This window comes from Hyperolius riggenbachi, chromosome 1 (genome assembly GCF_040937935.1).
Source record: "Hyperolius riggenbachi isolate aHypRig1 chromosome 1, aHypRig1.pri, whole genome shotgun sequence".
NCBI lineage: Eukaryota > Metazoa > Chordata > Amphibia > Anura > Hyperoliidae > Hyperolius > Hyperolius riggenbachi.
In genome coordinates, this window is record NC_090646.1 from 415451610 (window position 1) to 415467707 (window position 16098).

Sequence of the window (16098 nt, forward strand, 5' to 3'; positions counted from 1 at the left end):
TTATTCAGCACCTTACTTGGTCTAGGGGGTAGGCAAGATACCCATTAAATGTATCGTCATTATGTCCCAAATAAACTAAATCCCTCATTGTGGTTCAGAGCTGGGACAAGGTCCTCCAGCACCCAAGGCTGAGACACCAAAGTGCGCCCTTATCCCTCCCACCCCAGCCGCAACACACTGATTGCTATTAAACTAAGAGGCACCTCAGGGCAGCCAACCCCCCAACACCTTCATCTCTAGTTATCTGGCTTGCAGTCACTGCCATGTATCCCCTTTTCTCATTTCTCTCTGCTTCAAATGCAATAGGAGAATGATAGGTGAGTGAGTGGTACGCTCCCTCCTACACTGTGCCCTGAGGCTGGAGCCTCTCTCACCTCTGTCTTGGCCCGGTCTTGTTGTGGTTAATCGGTTTTTTTGGGAGACAAGTCCATCCAGTATTCTATTTTTAACCATTTTATACAAATTGACAACAACTAGTGTGTTGATAGTCCAACACACTGCAGTCAGTTTAATATTAGCAAGCATAGGCATAAATAACAGCTTATACTATTGATACAGAAGGTAACATACTAGTTCTATAAAAGAGAGCTAAACTGGAAGAGTGACCTATGAATCTGTGGCCTTTTGGAGACCTGGATAGGAAGCTGCCCGCTGTCTACAGTACCCACATGAATTACATTGACTTTGAGGGTCAGAATGGTTAAATAGCAGAGTGACACAGCTGGGCCAGAGGAAGAATATAACTTTCTGGAAATTGTGACTATTCTGCAAGCAAGAGAAGAGTTGTGGATACTCTTTAAAGCTGTAAAAAATAAACCAGGTCTTTGTGTCAATCCTCCTGGTAAGTGAAGTCCCTGATTGGAATTGCAGTGAGCCAGTGGCGTAGCTAAGAAGCTCTGGGCCCCAATGCAAGTTTTACAATGGGGCCCCCCAAGCACTCTATACATAACAATTGATACGGCGCACCAAAACCTGCCAATGGCAACTACAGTGTCAGAGGTGCAAGAAGGGGATAGGGAACAGCTTGTTAATGATTACCACTATTCCAAGTATCTATAGAAGTGATTATTATAAACATAGGACCAATAGAGAGCTAATACTGTAGTTAAGGGAGGGCCCTTCAGGGCCCCTCCTGCCCAAGGGCCCCGATGCGGTTGCTACCTCTGCACCCCCTATTGCTACGCCCCTGCAGTGAGCTATTTCTAAGAGCTTGCTTAAACTAGACCAAGCTATGCTGAAGACTCAGGCACTCTCTTGAGTTGCTCTCCATTGCAGTGCTGACCCCTTTCAGCTACACAGAAATGCATCCAGCAGTGTGTTGTCAGAATGCACGGCTTGCTCATCAGATGCATTCTGTTGTCAGAATGAATGACTTGGCCCATCAGTGTGCCCATTAGCCAGTGCTGTTTATGCACTGCCGATGTCCTTATTGCACACTGAAACTAAAATCAACAAAGCAACGTGATGGCATGCTAAGGCCCTCAGATAACTAAGACTGTGCATATTTTGTATGAGAAAAGCTTGCTGAGATATTTTGCTATTGATATTCAAGGCCAAAATTTGCAACACTGTATTAGCTGCACTGAGTTATTGTTTTATTTGAAACCATGTGCTGATGACTTAGGTTGATTGCAAATTCCTTACACCCACCCACTTGTTGGGGAGACCTACATCACCCACACAAGGAACAAAGACTTGTTTGCACAGTGCCTGTGCTTGTCAGTGTGTATCAAATCACCAGGAAAAGTTGCAGAAGGTCCCTTAGACAGTAAGCCAGAAATAAATCATAAAACCAAGTTGCTGACCCAAGGCATGAAACCATGTAGCTTACCGGGGGTGAGAAACAATTATCTAAGGTCACTTGAATGTTACTTCTGGCTGAGACAATCTGGTAACGTCATATGAGGAACAGCTAAACAGAAAACCACACACACATTACAGCCTATGGCGGCGCCCACCAGTGCCCAAACATCTGACGCTCTTTTTACCTGTCTGGGTGTAGTTCCTGAGAAAGTAATTATTTTTATAGCATAGTTGGAAAAGTCATACATTGGTTTTACATTGGAATGTGGGTATGTTCTGGCATATTAATTAAATTGGTAATAAACTATACATAGATAGCCACAGGAATTATAATATTATGGAAGCAAATTACTTACATCTTTGCCAATGAGATCCTCTTGATTTTCTACTATTCCCCAAGGGGCAATGCCGATTGTGCAAATCTTTCCTCTTGACTTTGATGCATGATCCTTCAATGCATCTCCAACATGGCGGATAACTCCTAGAAAGATGAATTTAGGTTGAAACAAATGTTTTACAAAAAAGTAGTACAAGTGAAGTGCTTCAAGTTTAGTCTTCAAAACTGCCCCAATGAGACAGAAAATCATCTACTAAGATATAGCAACACTAGCAGCAACTAAATACTTCTATAAACTGAAGCAGATCATTGCAACCATAAATACATAGCATTTACATGCTTCTGTGATTCTATAATTATTATATAACTATGGAGAGGGGATAGGGAAAAGGATGGGGGGGGGGGGGGGGCAGTGTTGTAGGAAGGTGGGAACAAGAAGTAACTTTGACTTTTGATTTTCTTTTATTAAAACTACCCTTTGTTCTGACCTTCCCCTCACCCACGCTTAGGCCCTGTTCACATTGCAGTCTAATCGTGTTACCATTTGCGTTGGGCTTTTTTTGACGCAATTTTTTTTTTAATTCCCGGCGCTTGGGTGGGTGTTGCGTTTTTGTGAAAAGCGTTTTTTAAGCACTTTTCCCAAGCATTTTTTAATCCTCTCCCTGACGCAAGTCAGGAGGTGAACTCTTTGACCCGGAAAAGAATAAATACAATATATTTATTCTTAAAAATACGAATGCAGTCGCTGCACAAAGTGATTTTGTGAGCATTTGCGTCTTTCTTAAACCTCCCATTGAGGCAAAATCGCCTCAAAAATGGTACATGCAAAACTTTTCTGAGTGGATCGGAAACTAACTGCTCAGATGTGAACTCTCTCATAGAGAATGATTGCACAAGCGATTTCAGGTGATTTAAAAAAAATCACCAGCGCTTAAAAAAAATCACAAAGTGCCTCTGGTGTGAACAAGCCCTTAGTACATTCATTACACTGTGCATCTAAGCTATCAGAATATCAGGACTGGAATGGCAACAATATCCATAAACTACATTTCAGCTGTGTTCAAATAAAGAAGAAAAGCTGGGCATGCACATCTGTTCAGATGTCCTGATGAAGCGTCACAGTACTTTGACGTGAAACAGCTGTAGACACCCCCCACTGCTTGTACCTCTCCTGTTAACGGTACTTTAGCCTGTAACAATTGTTTTTACTTTTTGAAGAAGATAATAAATTATAATTGCATTGGATGTGCGTGCCCAGCTTTTCTTCTTTTTATGAATGCCTGGACTGTATATCAGGGCTACAGCACCCCTGCAGTTGTTTTAGTCACGGTCCTGTGCACTGACAACGCTCTCCCTATTCAGTTGATACATTTCAGCTGTATATTACCTGTTTGTTTAAGTTTTAAAGTATAATTGACCTAATGAAAAGCTATCCAAGGAAAGAACGGATCGACACAACTCTGTACATTGTCCATTACTGTCCTTGTTCCCCCACTCCCCATACTTACTCCCTTCAGCCAGAGACACATTTAATTTCCAGACAGGAAGAGGCAGGCTTGTGACGATGTTCCCTCCTTTCACCATCCCATTTCCTCCTTTTCCCCGCCCCATTCACTAATGGGATGTTGATAGGAGGGAATGTTATGGCAAGCCTGCCTCTTCCTGTCTGAAAATTTGACTTTAGCTGAAAGTCAATTTTCCCAAGGAGAGATTACCGGGGTGGGGGGACAGAGTCTCAAGATTATTTCATGTCCGTGCATTACGTGGCATTGTGGCATATATTATTTATAACATAAAACTTGTAAATTTGATTGGTAATCTGTCAAGAATTAATTCATACACAAGTACTGCATTTGCACAGTCATTTACAGAATACAGAGAAATTGATTGTACCGGTGTTGACTCCACCAGTGAATATCCAGGCTCCTGTTGTCATGGCTGCTTTGATTAGGCCTTTCCCAAAGACCTGTTTCAGTTTTGGCTGGAGCTCAAAGTTTTGGAGGCCTCCGTGAACAGATATGAGGAGCTTTGGCAGTTCTAGCTGCCACTCTTTCGTCATGAGGTGCAGCAGCAGGTCAGGCTTTGTATCAAACGAAACACGTACATACTATAAACAAGCAGAAATAAGGGGCAGGTAAGAATTTTTTTTTAATTATTTGTCAATAGGTAAACTTTATAGTAATGAAGCTGTAATGCACAGGTGTCAAACACAAGGGCTTTGGGCCGAATTCGGCCCTTCTTGCCATTTTATGTGGCCCTCAAGCACTTTCAATGCCCATCATTGTAAGCAGTAAAAGAAAGGCAGCGCGCTGCCTTCCCATCCAAAGGAGGACACGAGTGAAAGTGTTTCTGACTGAAACATTGTTAGTTTGAGCCAGGGTGCAGCAATAGCCCACAGGATTCCTTCCAGCAAAATTAACATGGGGCCGCCTCCTGGTAACTGGTAAATCATAAACACACACTCCTCCCTCCCAGCTTCACACATAGCAGAGTAGCGCAGTGGAGCAGTGTAATGTTTACCTGTTCCAGCAATACGTTATATTTTCTGTTCTTTCTGGCAGTCGCACACTCTGTGCTTTCATACCTCCTTCTCACAATCATGTGACATGATTCAGGAGCATGTGTTATGCAGCATACAGAGTGTGGCTGTTAGGAAGATTAGAAGTGGCCTGAAGCAGCGCTGAAGCAGGTAAATATTACATTAATCCACTGCGCTACTACTGTGGAAGGAGTGGGCCACCCACCATCACTATTGTTACTTAGCATGAAATTGTTTATTAAATGGTAAAATTGGCCCATTACTTAGACTATGCTGTAGATTTTCACCCATTAAATGATTGAGTTTGACACCCCTGCTGTAATGTGTACAATTTTTATCTTATGAAATAAGACAGAAATGCAAATATGTTTAAGAGTAATGTGGTTGTACCATGGCCTTATTGGAGTGTCCCCCTCCTTGGAATTCAATAGTCCCAAAGGCATCAGTGGGGCTGAGCTGTGTATGTTTTCCAATCGACCACTTCTCTGATTGCACATCATTACGACCAAGTCTGCCTTCATTCTTCTCATTTTGAATGATTGATATATTCGGAGTCAGCCCAACATGTTGGCCTATGAGCCGCCCACAACAACACCTACAGGACACATAAAACAATACGTTTAGTGTTCCAACAGTACAGCACAATAGTCTGAAGAAGAAAAACAGATAATAATCATCTTCCAGGACAGTGCCTATGCTGTGTGAGCTGTCTTCACTAGGCTGAGCACAAACACAGGCAAAGCTATTAGATGCAATGTTCTATCTCTGCTTGTGCTGGGATTCAACTCTAATCCTTACACAGAAGAGCAGAACTTTTCAATTTCAACCAGCAATTTTGGTTAAGTGTACCCATTCATGCTGCAGTGCAGTTCTGTTACAATGCATGGGTTTCTCAGAATGTCGAGGAACCCCAATGAAAAAAATCTTTCTCTAAACATTCAGATTCCATGTGTGGTCTTACTTTGATTACTCATCCATTGTAGTCACTGTCAGATGCCTCCTGCTGGATTCTCCGAGTCCTAGTCATACACAGAAAATGCAGCCTCAGCTACAAGATTACTTTTCTTACCGCTTGATCAGACTGAAGTAATAGATGGAATTGGAAAGCAAAGTAAGCTTGCAGTACAATGGAAAACCAAAGCTTGTATTGACTTTATATACACTAACAACAACAGAAAAAAGTTCTATAGATTACAGAACAATTATATCAATAAAACCCATCTGAAAAACTTTGAACTGCATTTGATTGGTACAGTTCCAAAATTTCTTTCCGTTAACTGAGTTGCTTGGTCATGTTATTTCCAGGACAAACAGTACAGCTTTTCAGTACTTGGGGCATTTAGCTGAACTCTAACCTTGGGTCTAAACACAAAGCTTTTGGTTTAGATGATCGATATGGCAACTAATCACCATATTTCCATACTCCATATTGTCATGAACAGTTTGGTGAGTGATATGTTATCGCTGGAATGATGCTGGATTTACATTACTGAACAACTTTAATTGGTGGATATATTGGTGGATATATTGGAGGGTAACTTGGCAGGCGGATATATCATAGAATGACGTGATTGATGCTGGATTTACTTCTGGAAACATTAATAAAATTATTTTAGAAGTAGGTATAGACATGGTCAAAAATGTTGGGACCCTTGCATATATGCAAACTAGAGGTCCAAATGTACCAACCCTATGGGTACAAAGGATTGTAAAAAGAATGGCATCTTCATTATAAAAGCAAAAAAGTAAAAAAGTCATGGAGATCGAGATTGTCCGTATAGAGACACCTCGATAAGCGTACTGTCTATTTCAACTATAGGTGGATGTGTGCGTGGAATGTGAAGGGGTCCTGGCTGATCCCCCACCACTCCTAAGTGTTCATGGAGTGGGGTGTAGCTATCCCTCACAAACTCACAACATGATCATAGATAGCAAGCAGAAATATAATCACTATAGGACTTGTATAGGTTCAAGGAGAGTCCTAAGTGACTCTGCTGCATCAAGAAATAGACAATGGGTGGATGGGTGGACTCACTAGCAAGAGCTAAAAACAAGGTGCTGTGTACAGTATACAGTGCTGCTAATTACTTTGACCGGTTTCACCACCAGGCTTCATCAGAAAGTGACATATCAGTGCAGTGTTATATACATTATATAAACATAATCCCCCCATCAGCTGTACAAATGGACAGAGTGTCCCCCAGCAACCCTCAATAGCCCAAGTCAGAGCCTAATATGTCAGTTTCTGATGAAGCCTGGTGGTGAAACCATTTTTTTTCCATAATAGCATCATCATTTAGACAAACTGCTCTGCTAAAAAGCCTTTGGCTGGTAGCACACTTGTCTGTCAGTTTTCTGTGTGCACTTTTCTGCATGCGTTTTGTACCATGTGTGACTGTACGTGGGAAAATGCAGGCATTTTTTTTTCACAGAAGCTACTTTAATTAATAAAGAAAATCCACACTTTGCTTCACTGTTGTCAGGTTTTTTTTTTTTTTCTGCATAGGAAAAACACCTAACAGTGTGGACTGGCCCTCAATTGATTTACATTGGTTCTCAATTTTCCTGGGCAGAAAACACAGACAAGTGTGCTCCCAGCCTAGAGTTCTGTTTGTGATGTTTACCATTGGTTCCTGTCATTACTGAGCAAATTAGCCTTAGTTTTATCACCCGAGTTATACCTGAGCGTGGCCACAGCCATGCTCAGACGTGAATCTTGTTAGTTTGAACGTACTGGCATTACCCAGCAGCAAAAAAAGATGCAATTCGCAGAGCGCAGAGGGGATTAAAGTGTCTATTACCTCTCCAGGTACCCGAGCCGCATCTTCGGTGCAGATTCTCCGCAGTGCCTCTTAGTGTCTGTTCTCCATGGTGATAGGTAGGGTTTCTTATCATGTGACTCACCTGTGAGACACTGGCTGGGAGAAATTAGGATCTGGTTACCTCCACTGGGGGGATCCTCTAGCCATCCTTACTGAGGGGGTATCTGGCTACCTAGACTGTGGAAATAGTGGACTGCTTGGGTGGGGGGGACATCTGGCTACCTGTAAAGGGGGAGTCATCTGGCTACCTATACTTTGGGGGGGGGGTGACAGTTGGCTATACTAGGGAGTCATCTGGCTACCTACAGGGGGGAGTCATCTGGCTTTCTATATGGGGGGAATATCTAGCTACCTTTACTGGAGGGGTTGTCTCACTATCTGTTCTGGAGGGACATCTGGCTACTACCTATAGTAGGGGGAAATCTGACTACCTATACTGCAGGGACATCCGGTCACCTACACTGGGGGGACATCCTTTCAACAGCGTGGCTGAGGAGGGTGGGCGCTAAATTTATTGCTCTGCTGAGGGCCCTGAGTAGTCTTAATCTGGCTCTGCAACTGCCTATTGGTTGAACTCTGTAGATTTATACACCTTCTACAGGCTCAGGGAACGGTCCAGCTCCCCCCCCTCCCCTCACCCAGATGCTCTGCCCTGGAACAGATGTTCTTCCTAGCTACACATCTGCACAGCTGCTGTTTTAGCTCTTTCTACAGGTAGTCTATGGGGTTTAGATCTCACAGACTCATTGCTGACCATTTCAGATGTCTCCAGTACTTTGTCTCACACTGGAAGCACACTTATTTGAATCATTTGTGTTTTGCCACATAGAAAAACATCTAACAAATCTGATTTTGTAATAGTCCATCGCCTCATGGGAGTTTCTCAGGGTTATCATTAGTTGCCAAGTCCATCTGCAAGAATAGTGTGCAAGCAAGCTGGGAGGGCTGCCGGTATCCTAATATAGAGCCTTTTCACATTGTGCTATTGTAAAGAATAGAGGAAATAATGAGACTCCCCCATAAGGAGTTGGATTGGTCTAAAACCTTTCAGATCTGTCAGATTTTTACTACCTGCTAAGACATAGTGACATATGACAAAAGTAATTTATGGTATAATTTACTCTGAGACAAATGTACATATTTTACGTATTTATTTTATATTTTACAATTTTTCACAATAGTGCCCCTTATGGCTTTGATGATACTGGGGTGACATTCACTTGACAGGCTCCGGAGTTCTCCTTTAACTCTTGCAATGGACAGAGTTGAACTGAAGGGATTGCTGTTTTTCTAAACAATGTTGATACAACTTTCCCATAGAGAATATGGATCTTAAGCCTTATCTACACGCGTAGATAAGGCGGCAATATGGCTTATCAATCGAGCCGCCAATGCGGCTTGATTGACAAGATCCGACAGGTCGGATCTTGCTACCGACGATTCCCTGCTCGTTCCCCACGAGGGGACAATGGCAGGGAATCGAGCGGAAGATAAGCGGCGCGCGGGGGGATGAGCGGGGACGAGCTGGTATCGAATCCGGCGCACGCATGGGACGCGGAAGAGGCGATCCGGCGGCTAATCGAGCCGCCGGATCGGAGCCTCATCTACGCATGTAGATGAGGCTTTAAAGAGAATCTGTACTTCAAAATTCTTACAATAAAAAGCATACCATTCTATTCATTATGTTCTCCCGGGCCCCTCTGTGCTGTTTCTGCCACTTCCTGCTGTGATCCTGGCTTGTAATTGCCAGTTTTAGGCGGTGTTTGCAAACAAAAGACATGGCTGCTAAAAGCTTGTGATAGGCTGAGAGTAGCTGAGTCTGTGACTCATACAGAGCATGCAGGGGGCCTAGAGAGGGTGTGTATAGTTTCTATCCTATCACAAGCAGAACAGCACATTCCTGTCTGAGTGCCTGAGCCTGACAAAGCCATCAGAGGAAAGAAGACTAGATTATATAACAGAGATAACACAGCCACTGTGCAACTAGGAAAGGCTGCAGTAAGACAGACCACATTAGAACAGGTATAGGAACTTATAGGATAGAAGAAATAAGGATGAAAATTTTGTTACAGGGTCTCTTTAATATGATATTGATACACCACATACCTATGGGGGTCTTTGGCGCTGGGTATAATATGCACACATTCTCTCTTGTGAAACGCTCTCTCGATCCATGATTTCTGGGCCTGTAATAAAAAAATAAACTCTGTGAGTATTGTGAATGGTAAAGACACAGAAACAATGGCTGGTATAAGTGTGTACAAATGGAAAAATAAGATAAAACATCAAATTGTGAATCTTATTGACACATGAAAAGAACACGTGTTGCATTGTTTGATTTTTACTAGAAAAGGCTTGTTTTGTGCTCCAGCTACAGCAGACCAATATGTTCGCATGAAACAGCTACAAGAATCATTTATTGCTACCTTGCCTTTGCTTTGCCCTGAGCATTCTAGGTCTGCTGAGCTGATGAAGGTAGATATAACTGCAATAGAATTTTCTCTTGAGAGAGTGTTGTTCAGTTTTTGTGTTAATACCGGTACATTACGCCTTGCAATGGCCTGCAGACATTGAAGCTAGATGCCAGCACATCATGCCTGTTACTTCGGGAATGTTATAATCAATACTAGCCTGTTTAGTAAACCCCCGACATTATCCCATATGCAAGGATAAAAGCTTGCAGGAGTGCTATTCAGTTATATGTATTCCCACTGAAATATCTCTCTGGGATGTATAGAATGCTAAGCTACCAACAGCCCTGGCATCTATAGTGTAATTACTCATTTTACAATTTACTACAACGTATATAGATCATGTTATTAAAATGCATCTGTCCACATTTGCCACTACTTCATTCATGTGGTAAAATATCAGTAATATTCACCAATATTTTACTTCTCCCTACTCTCACACAGAACCCTCCCCTGATGATGCCAAACCTTGCCCCCCCTCCGGTGGGCACCTAACCTTAACCCTCCCCTGGGGGGTGCCTAACCTTAATTTCCCTAAGTGGGTGCCTAACCTTAATACCACCTGGTGGGAAACTAACTTTAACCCCACCTATGGGCAACTAACCTTAATCCACCGCAACCCCCCCCCCCCCCATGTGCACCTAACTTTAACCCCCAGTGTTACGATACATCCTATTTGAAAGGGCGCCCACTCTAATAATGCCCACTGGGGCTGTCTGCTATGCCTACTGTGGCTACAGTTTGCTCCGGCTATTTGTAGTCGCAGTTCACATGCCGGGCCGCCCCATGCCCATTTCAACTGTTCCAGGGTAGCATGTGAGGTTTTTTCATGCTGTCTGTGTATAACTTGGGAACATTTCCCTCACTTGCCACTTTGGTAGCAGGGTCAATGAGAACAGGAAGTGAAGTGATGGTACTCCAGTGAGGACATAGGCAGCAAAGAAAACTTTTCAGAAATGTAATATGTTGCATACTCTATCCACAACTAAAATGAAAAAAAAAAAAGAAAGAAAAGAAAAGGAGTTTCACTTCATACTCAGCTTTATGAGGTAACTAGGCATAGCCAAGTAATTTGTGCTGCTGTAAAAGTTTGCTTTTAATAAAGACTTTTACTGACAATGACAGACGAGGATCCTAATTGAACTATTATTATGCACATAACATTAGTCTGACGTTATGCAACCAGTGATAGAATTTATTCATACACTTCTTTGCATCAAATCCATAAGAATGGAAACTTGAATTTGAGTACTGAGATGAGGATTGCAAAAGAGAGACTAAAGTATGCATTATATACCAATTATGAAATGACATCTCATTTCTGAAACTACCAGTTTAATCAGCGGCTGCATAATACTATACAACAGACCTGTCTTTACTATGTGGGGACGGTTACCGCATTAAAGCTAACATCTATTTAAAAGCTTTCCTTTTAGTTATTATTCTGTAAAATGGAATCAGAAGTGAGAATATAAATCTGGCCATAGACATTTAGGGAAACTGGAAATGAAAGACATACAGAGGCTTTTGCTTTTACTGTGCTTGTTAAAAAATGCTGACTGCACACATATCATAGTGATCTGGATTCAGTTGCTTCTAAGTACCGTAGCTACTGAAACAGACACAACGCAAGTAGAGATTCAATCTCAAAGGACCACTATGAAGGCAAAATGTAAAATTACACTAACTGTAAGTACACTAACTGTTCCACTCTTCCCACCCTCTACGTGAGATGATGCTTGCATGCTCTTTTTGAATGTATTCTACATCTTAACTCTTGAGGTTAAACTACAATATAGAGGTGAACAGGGACAGGACCTGCACCTACCCTCATATTTTCCCATTCATTTTGCTTTAACGCATCCTCGGAATGGGAATGAATTGAAAATGAGCAGGGACAAGTGGTGAAAGGATTCTGGCGATTTTGTCTCCATGCACAGCTTATAAGATGGTGATATGCTGATATATCCTGCCTGCCTGTACTAAATGCAAACATTTTGCTAATTGAAATAGGCAAGAAATGCATTTGATTGGCCCATTTCAAAGCGGCATACAATTTGATTTAAATTTGCATGCAAGCTGGAAAAATAGTATCTCATTGACCATTTTTAATTCCACTTAAGGTGTGTATTTTTTTTTAAACAACAATATTATAATATATATATATATATATATATATATATATATATATATATATATATATATAATGTAACTATTGATACACAAGCCATTTAGTAAATACATTTTCATAAAAAAATTACCTCTCCTACACAGCCAGCAGCCAGCTCTGCATAATTTCAATATGCCCACACATTGAAATAATGCACCTAAGTTATGTTTCCTGGCAGCCATGATAATGGTCCACGGTTTGATGCTTGGGACGCCCCCCCCCCCCCCAGTTCTCATTTGTTGCTGCGATTAGTTCAGGCATGAAGTAACATTCCCTAGTATTTTTGCAATGAGCATCTTGTTTATGTGGGTGGACTATGCATATTTAAGGGGGTGTCAGAATGTCTGTACACAGCCAATGAAACACTCCTACCATGGTAAGTATACCATTTATGTGCTAATACTTTTCTTTTATACCTCTTAAGAAAAGAGTATACACAAAAAATGTACTGCAAACTGAATGACACTCTACACCCAATGCTGGTCAAAGTTCACCTTGGAGTAGTCAGCACAGTGACAACTTACCGATCTATTTTATAGTGGTTACTGTACATTACTGCTCTCTGACTATTGCTCATGTGGAGTAAAGGGAAGCTTTAAGCCTGGTACATACATTTAATTATGATTGGCCAATTACTGACCAATTTTACCTCCATCATGTAGTCTGAGGGCCAACAGATATTTAATCCTATGAGCAGATTGTGTAGGTAGAACCTTAATACTGCATGGAGGTGGTTAAATTGGTTAGTGATTGTGCAATAATAATTGAAAGTGTGCACCAGGATTAAGGGTTGAAGTTTAACAACTGAAACTACATTCACAATGGTTTGTATTAAACATAGGCTGTCCTGGGATTTTTTTTTTATAAGGGGAATTCTCACTGTGGCTACAAACACAAGACTGCAATCAAAGTGCTACAAATTAGTGAACTTATCAGTCTTCCTAGCTATGGTTTTATATGACCTACCTAGAGGTTTGTTTTCAACCTGCAACCTAACACAATCAAAAAAACAAAAAACAACAACAAAGATCTAGCCATATGTTCTAGGCCGATCTATACCCTGGAAAGCTTTCGTATATCAGGTCCAATGTGCTATATTTGTCTCATAGACTCCTGGGCTATAAACAAAGTGTTATTAAAGGTAAATCTGTCACTGGCAGCAATGCTTAGAAAATACGGTTTACTGTAATTGCCTTAGCAGAATAAGTTCCTGAGATCCAAAGTCTATGTGTCATCTAATATTATTAATAAAAAGTACAGTAAGTGGAGTCTCTTCAATACAAAATATAAAGAATTAACATTTTCTCTGCAACTTTAGGACCTAATAATCACTGTTTACATTAATGATCAATTACTGTAAGATGCTGCTGAAATTACTGCATGTTTTCATCACCACTAAGCTCTTTATATCAAATAAATATAGTCTGACAACCAAGCCAGTTTATGTTACTCTAACACAAAAGTTCAACAAACCGCAACAGACTGTAACACAAGCAGTAAGCTGATAGGCTAATCCCATGAATACTACTGAAAACAACTTTCACAAAACTTTCAACCTCTAAACAATTTCCCATTTTTCCCAGAAATATCATATGCAGAATTTGTTTGTATTCCAAACACACATGCGAATGTCTCAAATTTGTCTATTTATAGTATTTCATACATAAAATATTCAAGTGGCCTGAAACTTCCAAAGGCATTAATGATAACGTTACCAGGATAAATGACCTGCTAGTGCTTACAAAGAATACATTTGAAATGTTGAGATTTGACTTGTTGCTGCATCACATCTAACACTAAGCCTGTAGAATTGCTTGCTCTCATTGCTTGCTCTCATGGTGGTACTATGTCACCTGTTTCCTATGTCTTGTATAGCTGAATGATGCTGTCCTATCCATCCTATCTAGTATATAGAAAGGAAGTGTTTTACCTGAGTGCCAAGCAGAGTCAGCAGCACCAAAGGCAATCATTTCTCTGAAGTGTGAGTTGTCCGTCGTACTTTGCTGCTGACCACTATTCAAATGTTCCCGATTCCTGACCGCCCACTGCATAAGCCACCCAATTTCTGCTGAAGTGATGGCAGCCTGGGCACTGCACCTGAGCCCATTAGCTACTTGGAATGTACTGCTGTGGGATTAGCCTCATTAAAAGTTCCACAGACATTCACGGCAGCCCCCAAATACACTACATGATTTGAACAATTAATCTGACGCCAAAAGAAAAACAAATCCCCTGAGAGCTTGGATTTAAGTGGCACAAGCCCTGACAGGCTGCTTTTTTCTTTTTTTTTTTTTAGTGCAGAAAGAAAGCATGTGAAATTATGATAAGGTGTACGGGCCTCTGAAAGCTTAGCTGCAAAAAAAGCTGAATTCTTCACAAGGCACTGTGTGCTAAAGCGTGGAGGAGTCTGCACACACAAGGGTATTGTTAGTCCGAAAAGAATGAATCCACTGTGTTTACTGGCAAACAGATAGGGGGAATTTACAGTGCTTCATACGGGAAACAGCAACATTGCCGGTATTCACTGGTGATTCTTCCAAGGAGATAATGGAAGTAGTAAGATCCAACCACACTGATTTTGTATGTTCTAAAGGGAAACACCACTTTCATTATAAAACTAATAGAACATTTGAAAGTGGTACACACGTTGTTTTGTAATACAATTTCATTAAAATGATACAAGCACTCATTCATTTAATGAAATGTATTCAGGTTTGTGTAATTTAACATATTTGCTGTGCATACTGTTCAGTATGTTTGATGTTATCACATCTTCTATGTTAAAAGATCAGCATCAAGAATAATTGCAATATTTGAAATACATACATACAAGATGTATGTAAAATGCTCTATAAACTACTTTTTTCTTATGTAGCTGTCACAGTAGGTTGTACAAATCTGACAGACCTGACAGGTTTCTGACTAGTCCATCACCTCATGGGGGATTATCAGGCTTTTGTTTATTATCAAAATCATCTACTAAATGCCAGATACTCATATTAACTGCCAACATAGTTTGCAAACGGTGCAGTAGGGAGGCTGACTGACATCTTTGTATACTGTATATACTCAGGTAAAAGTTGACCTTGTGTGTAAGTTAACCCCAATATTTGACCCTCTTTAGCTGGATTTTTTTTTTTAATTATTCAAGTATTAGACTATTCAGCAAAGTTAATAGCTGCATTTGTGGACCGGGATGATTTAATGGCTGCACAGCATACATTGTCAGGGATGCTCATCACAAGGTCGTGATCACAAGTAACTGTTTTTTTGCGATGACGAGGTCGTAATCCACATTAGTGATCGGCTCTCGATCACGAATGCCGATCATGAATGCACTCGTGATTGCACTCATTACCACTCATTACCCGACGCGTGATCGCGAGTTACTCGTGATCACTAGTCGGTATTCGTGATTAAAAACCCGCAACTTTAGCTATAAATAGCAAAGCCTCCAGTCCTTACATGCTAGAAACACCAAATTTGCCAGTATACATTTAAATGCGGGAAATGACAGTAAATGTATTTACCGCATTTACATGTATAATTTTTTCCTTTGAAACTTTAAAATCGATTTTCTCAAAAACTATAACGTCTTTTTGAAATATTTTTCCTCTTGTTTCCACTGTTCTTCTTAACATATCTGGCAAATTTGGTGTTTCAAGCATGTAAGGGGACTTTGCTATTAACCGTTAAAGTCGGCAGGTTTTTAATCACGAATACCACTCGTGATTCGCTAATACATGCGGTTATTCGACTCAAAACTGCGCTCGCCCCGGATATCTCGTGATCACGAGTCAATTCGTAAGTGGGTGGAGTCGAATTCATGATCACTTGAATTCGTGATTGGGGGTATCCGAGCACCACTGATTATTGTAGCTATTAACCCCTCCTGGCCCCAGATGCAGCCAATAACTCCTCCACAACAAGTAGTCATTAACCCTCTGATCTGTCCC

At 41.0% G+C, this 16098-nt stretch overlaps 1 protein-coding gene across 8 annotated transcripts in view; it reads right to left on the reverse strand.

Annotated features, from left to right (window-relative positions):
* Positions 1-16098, reverse strand: part of TRPM3 (transient receptor potential cation channel subfamily M member 3) — a 700748-nt gene that overhangs the window by 265918 nt on the left and 418732 nt on the right. For 6 of the 8 annotated variants that reach the window (XM_068236331.1, XM_068236340.1, XM_068236285.1 and 3 more), the window contains exons 2-5: positions 9608-9687; positions 5070-5274; positions 4034-4247; positions 2160-2284 (exon numbers count right to left, since the gene is read on the reverse strand). In XM_068236331.1, the coding sequence (XP_068092432.1) occupies positions 2160-2284; positions 4034-4247; positions 5070-5274; positions 9608-9687 (624 nt within the window). Of the gene's footprint in view, positions 1-2159; positions 2285-4033; positions 4248-5069; positions 5275-9607; positions 9688-13995; positions 14041-14639; positions 14672-16098 lie in introns of those variants that run through there. The other 2 variants (XM_068236322.1, XM_068236305.1) reach the window with 2 other exon arrangements.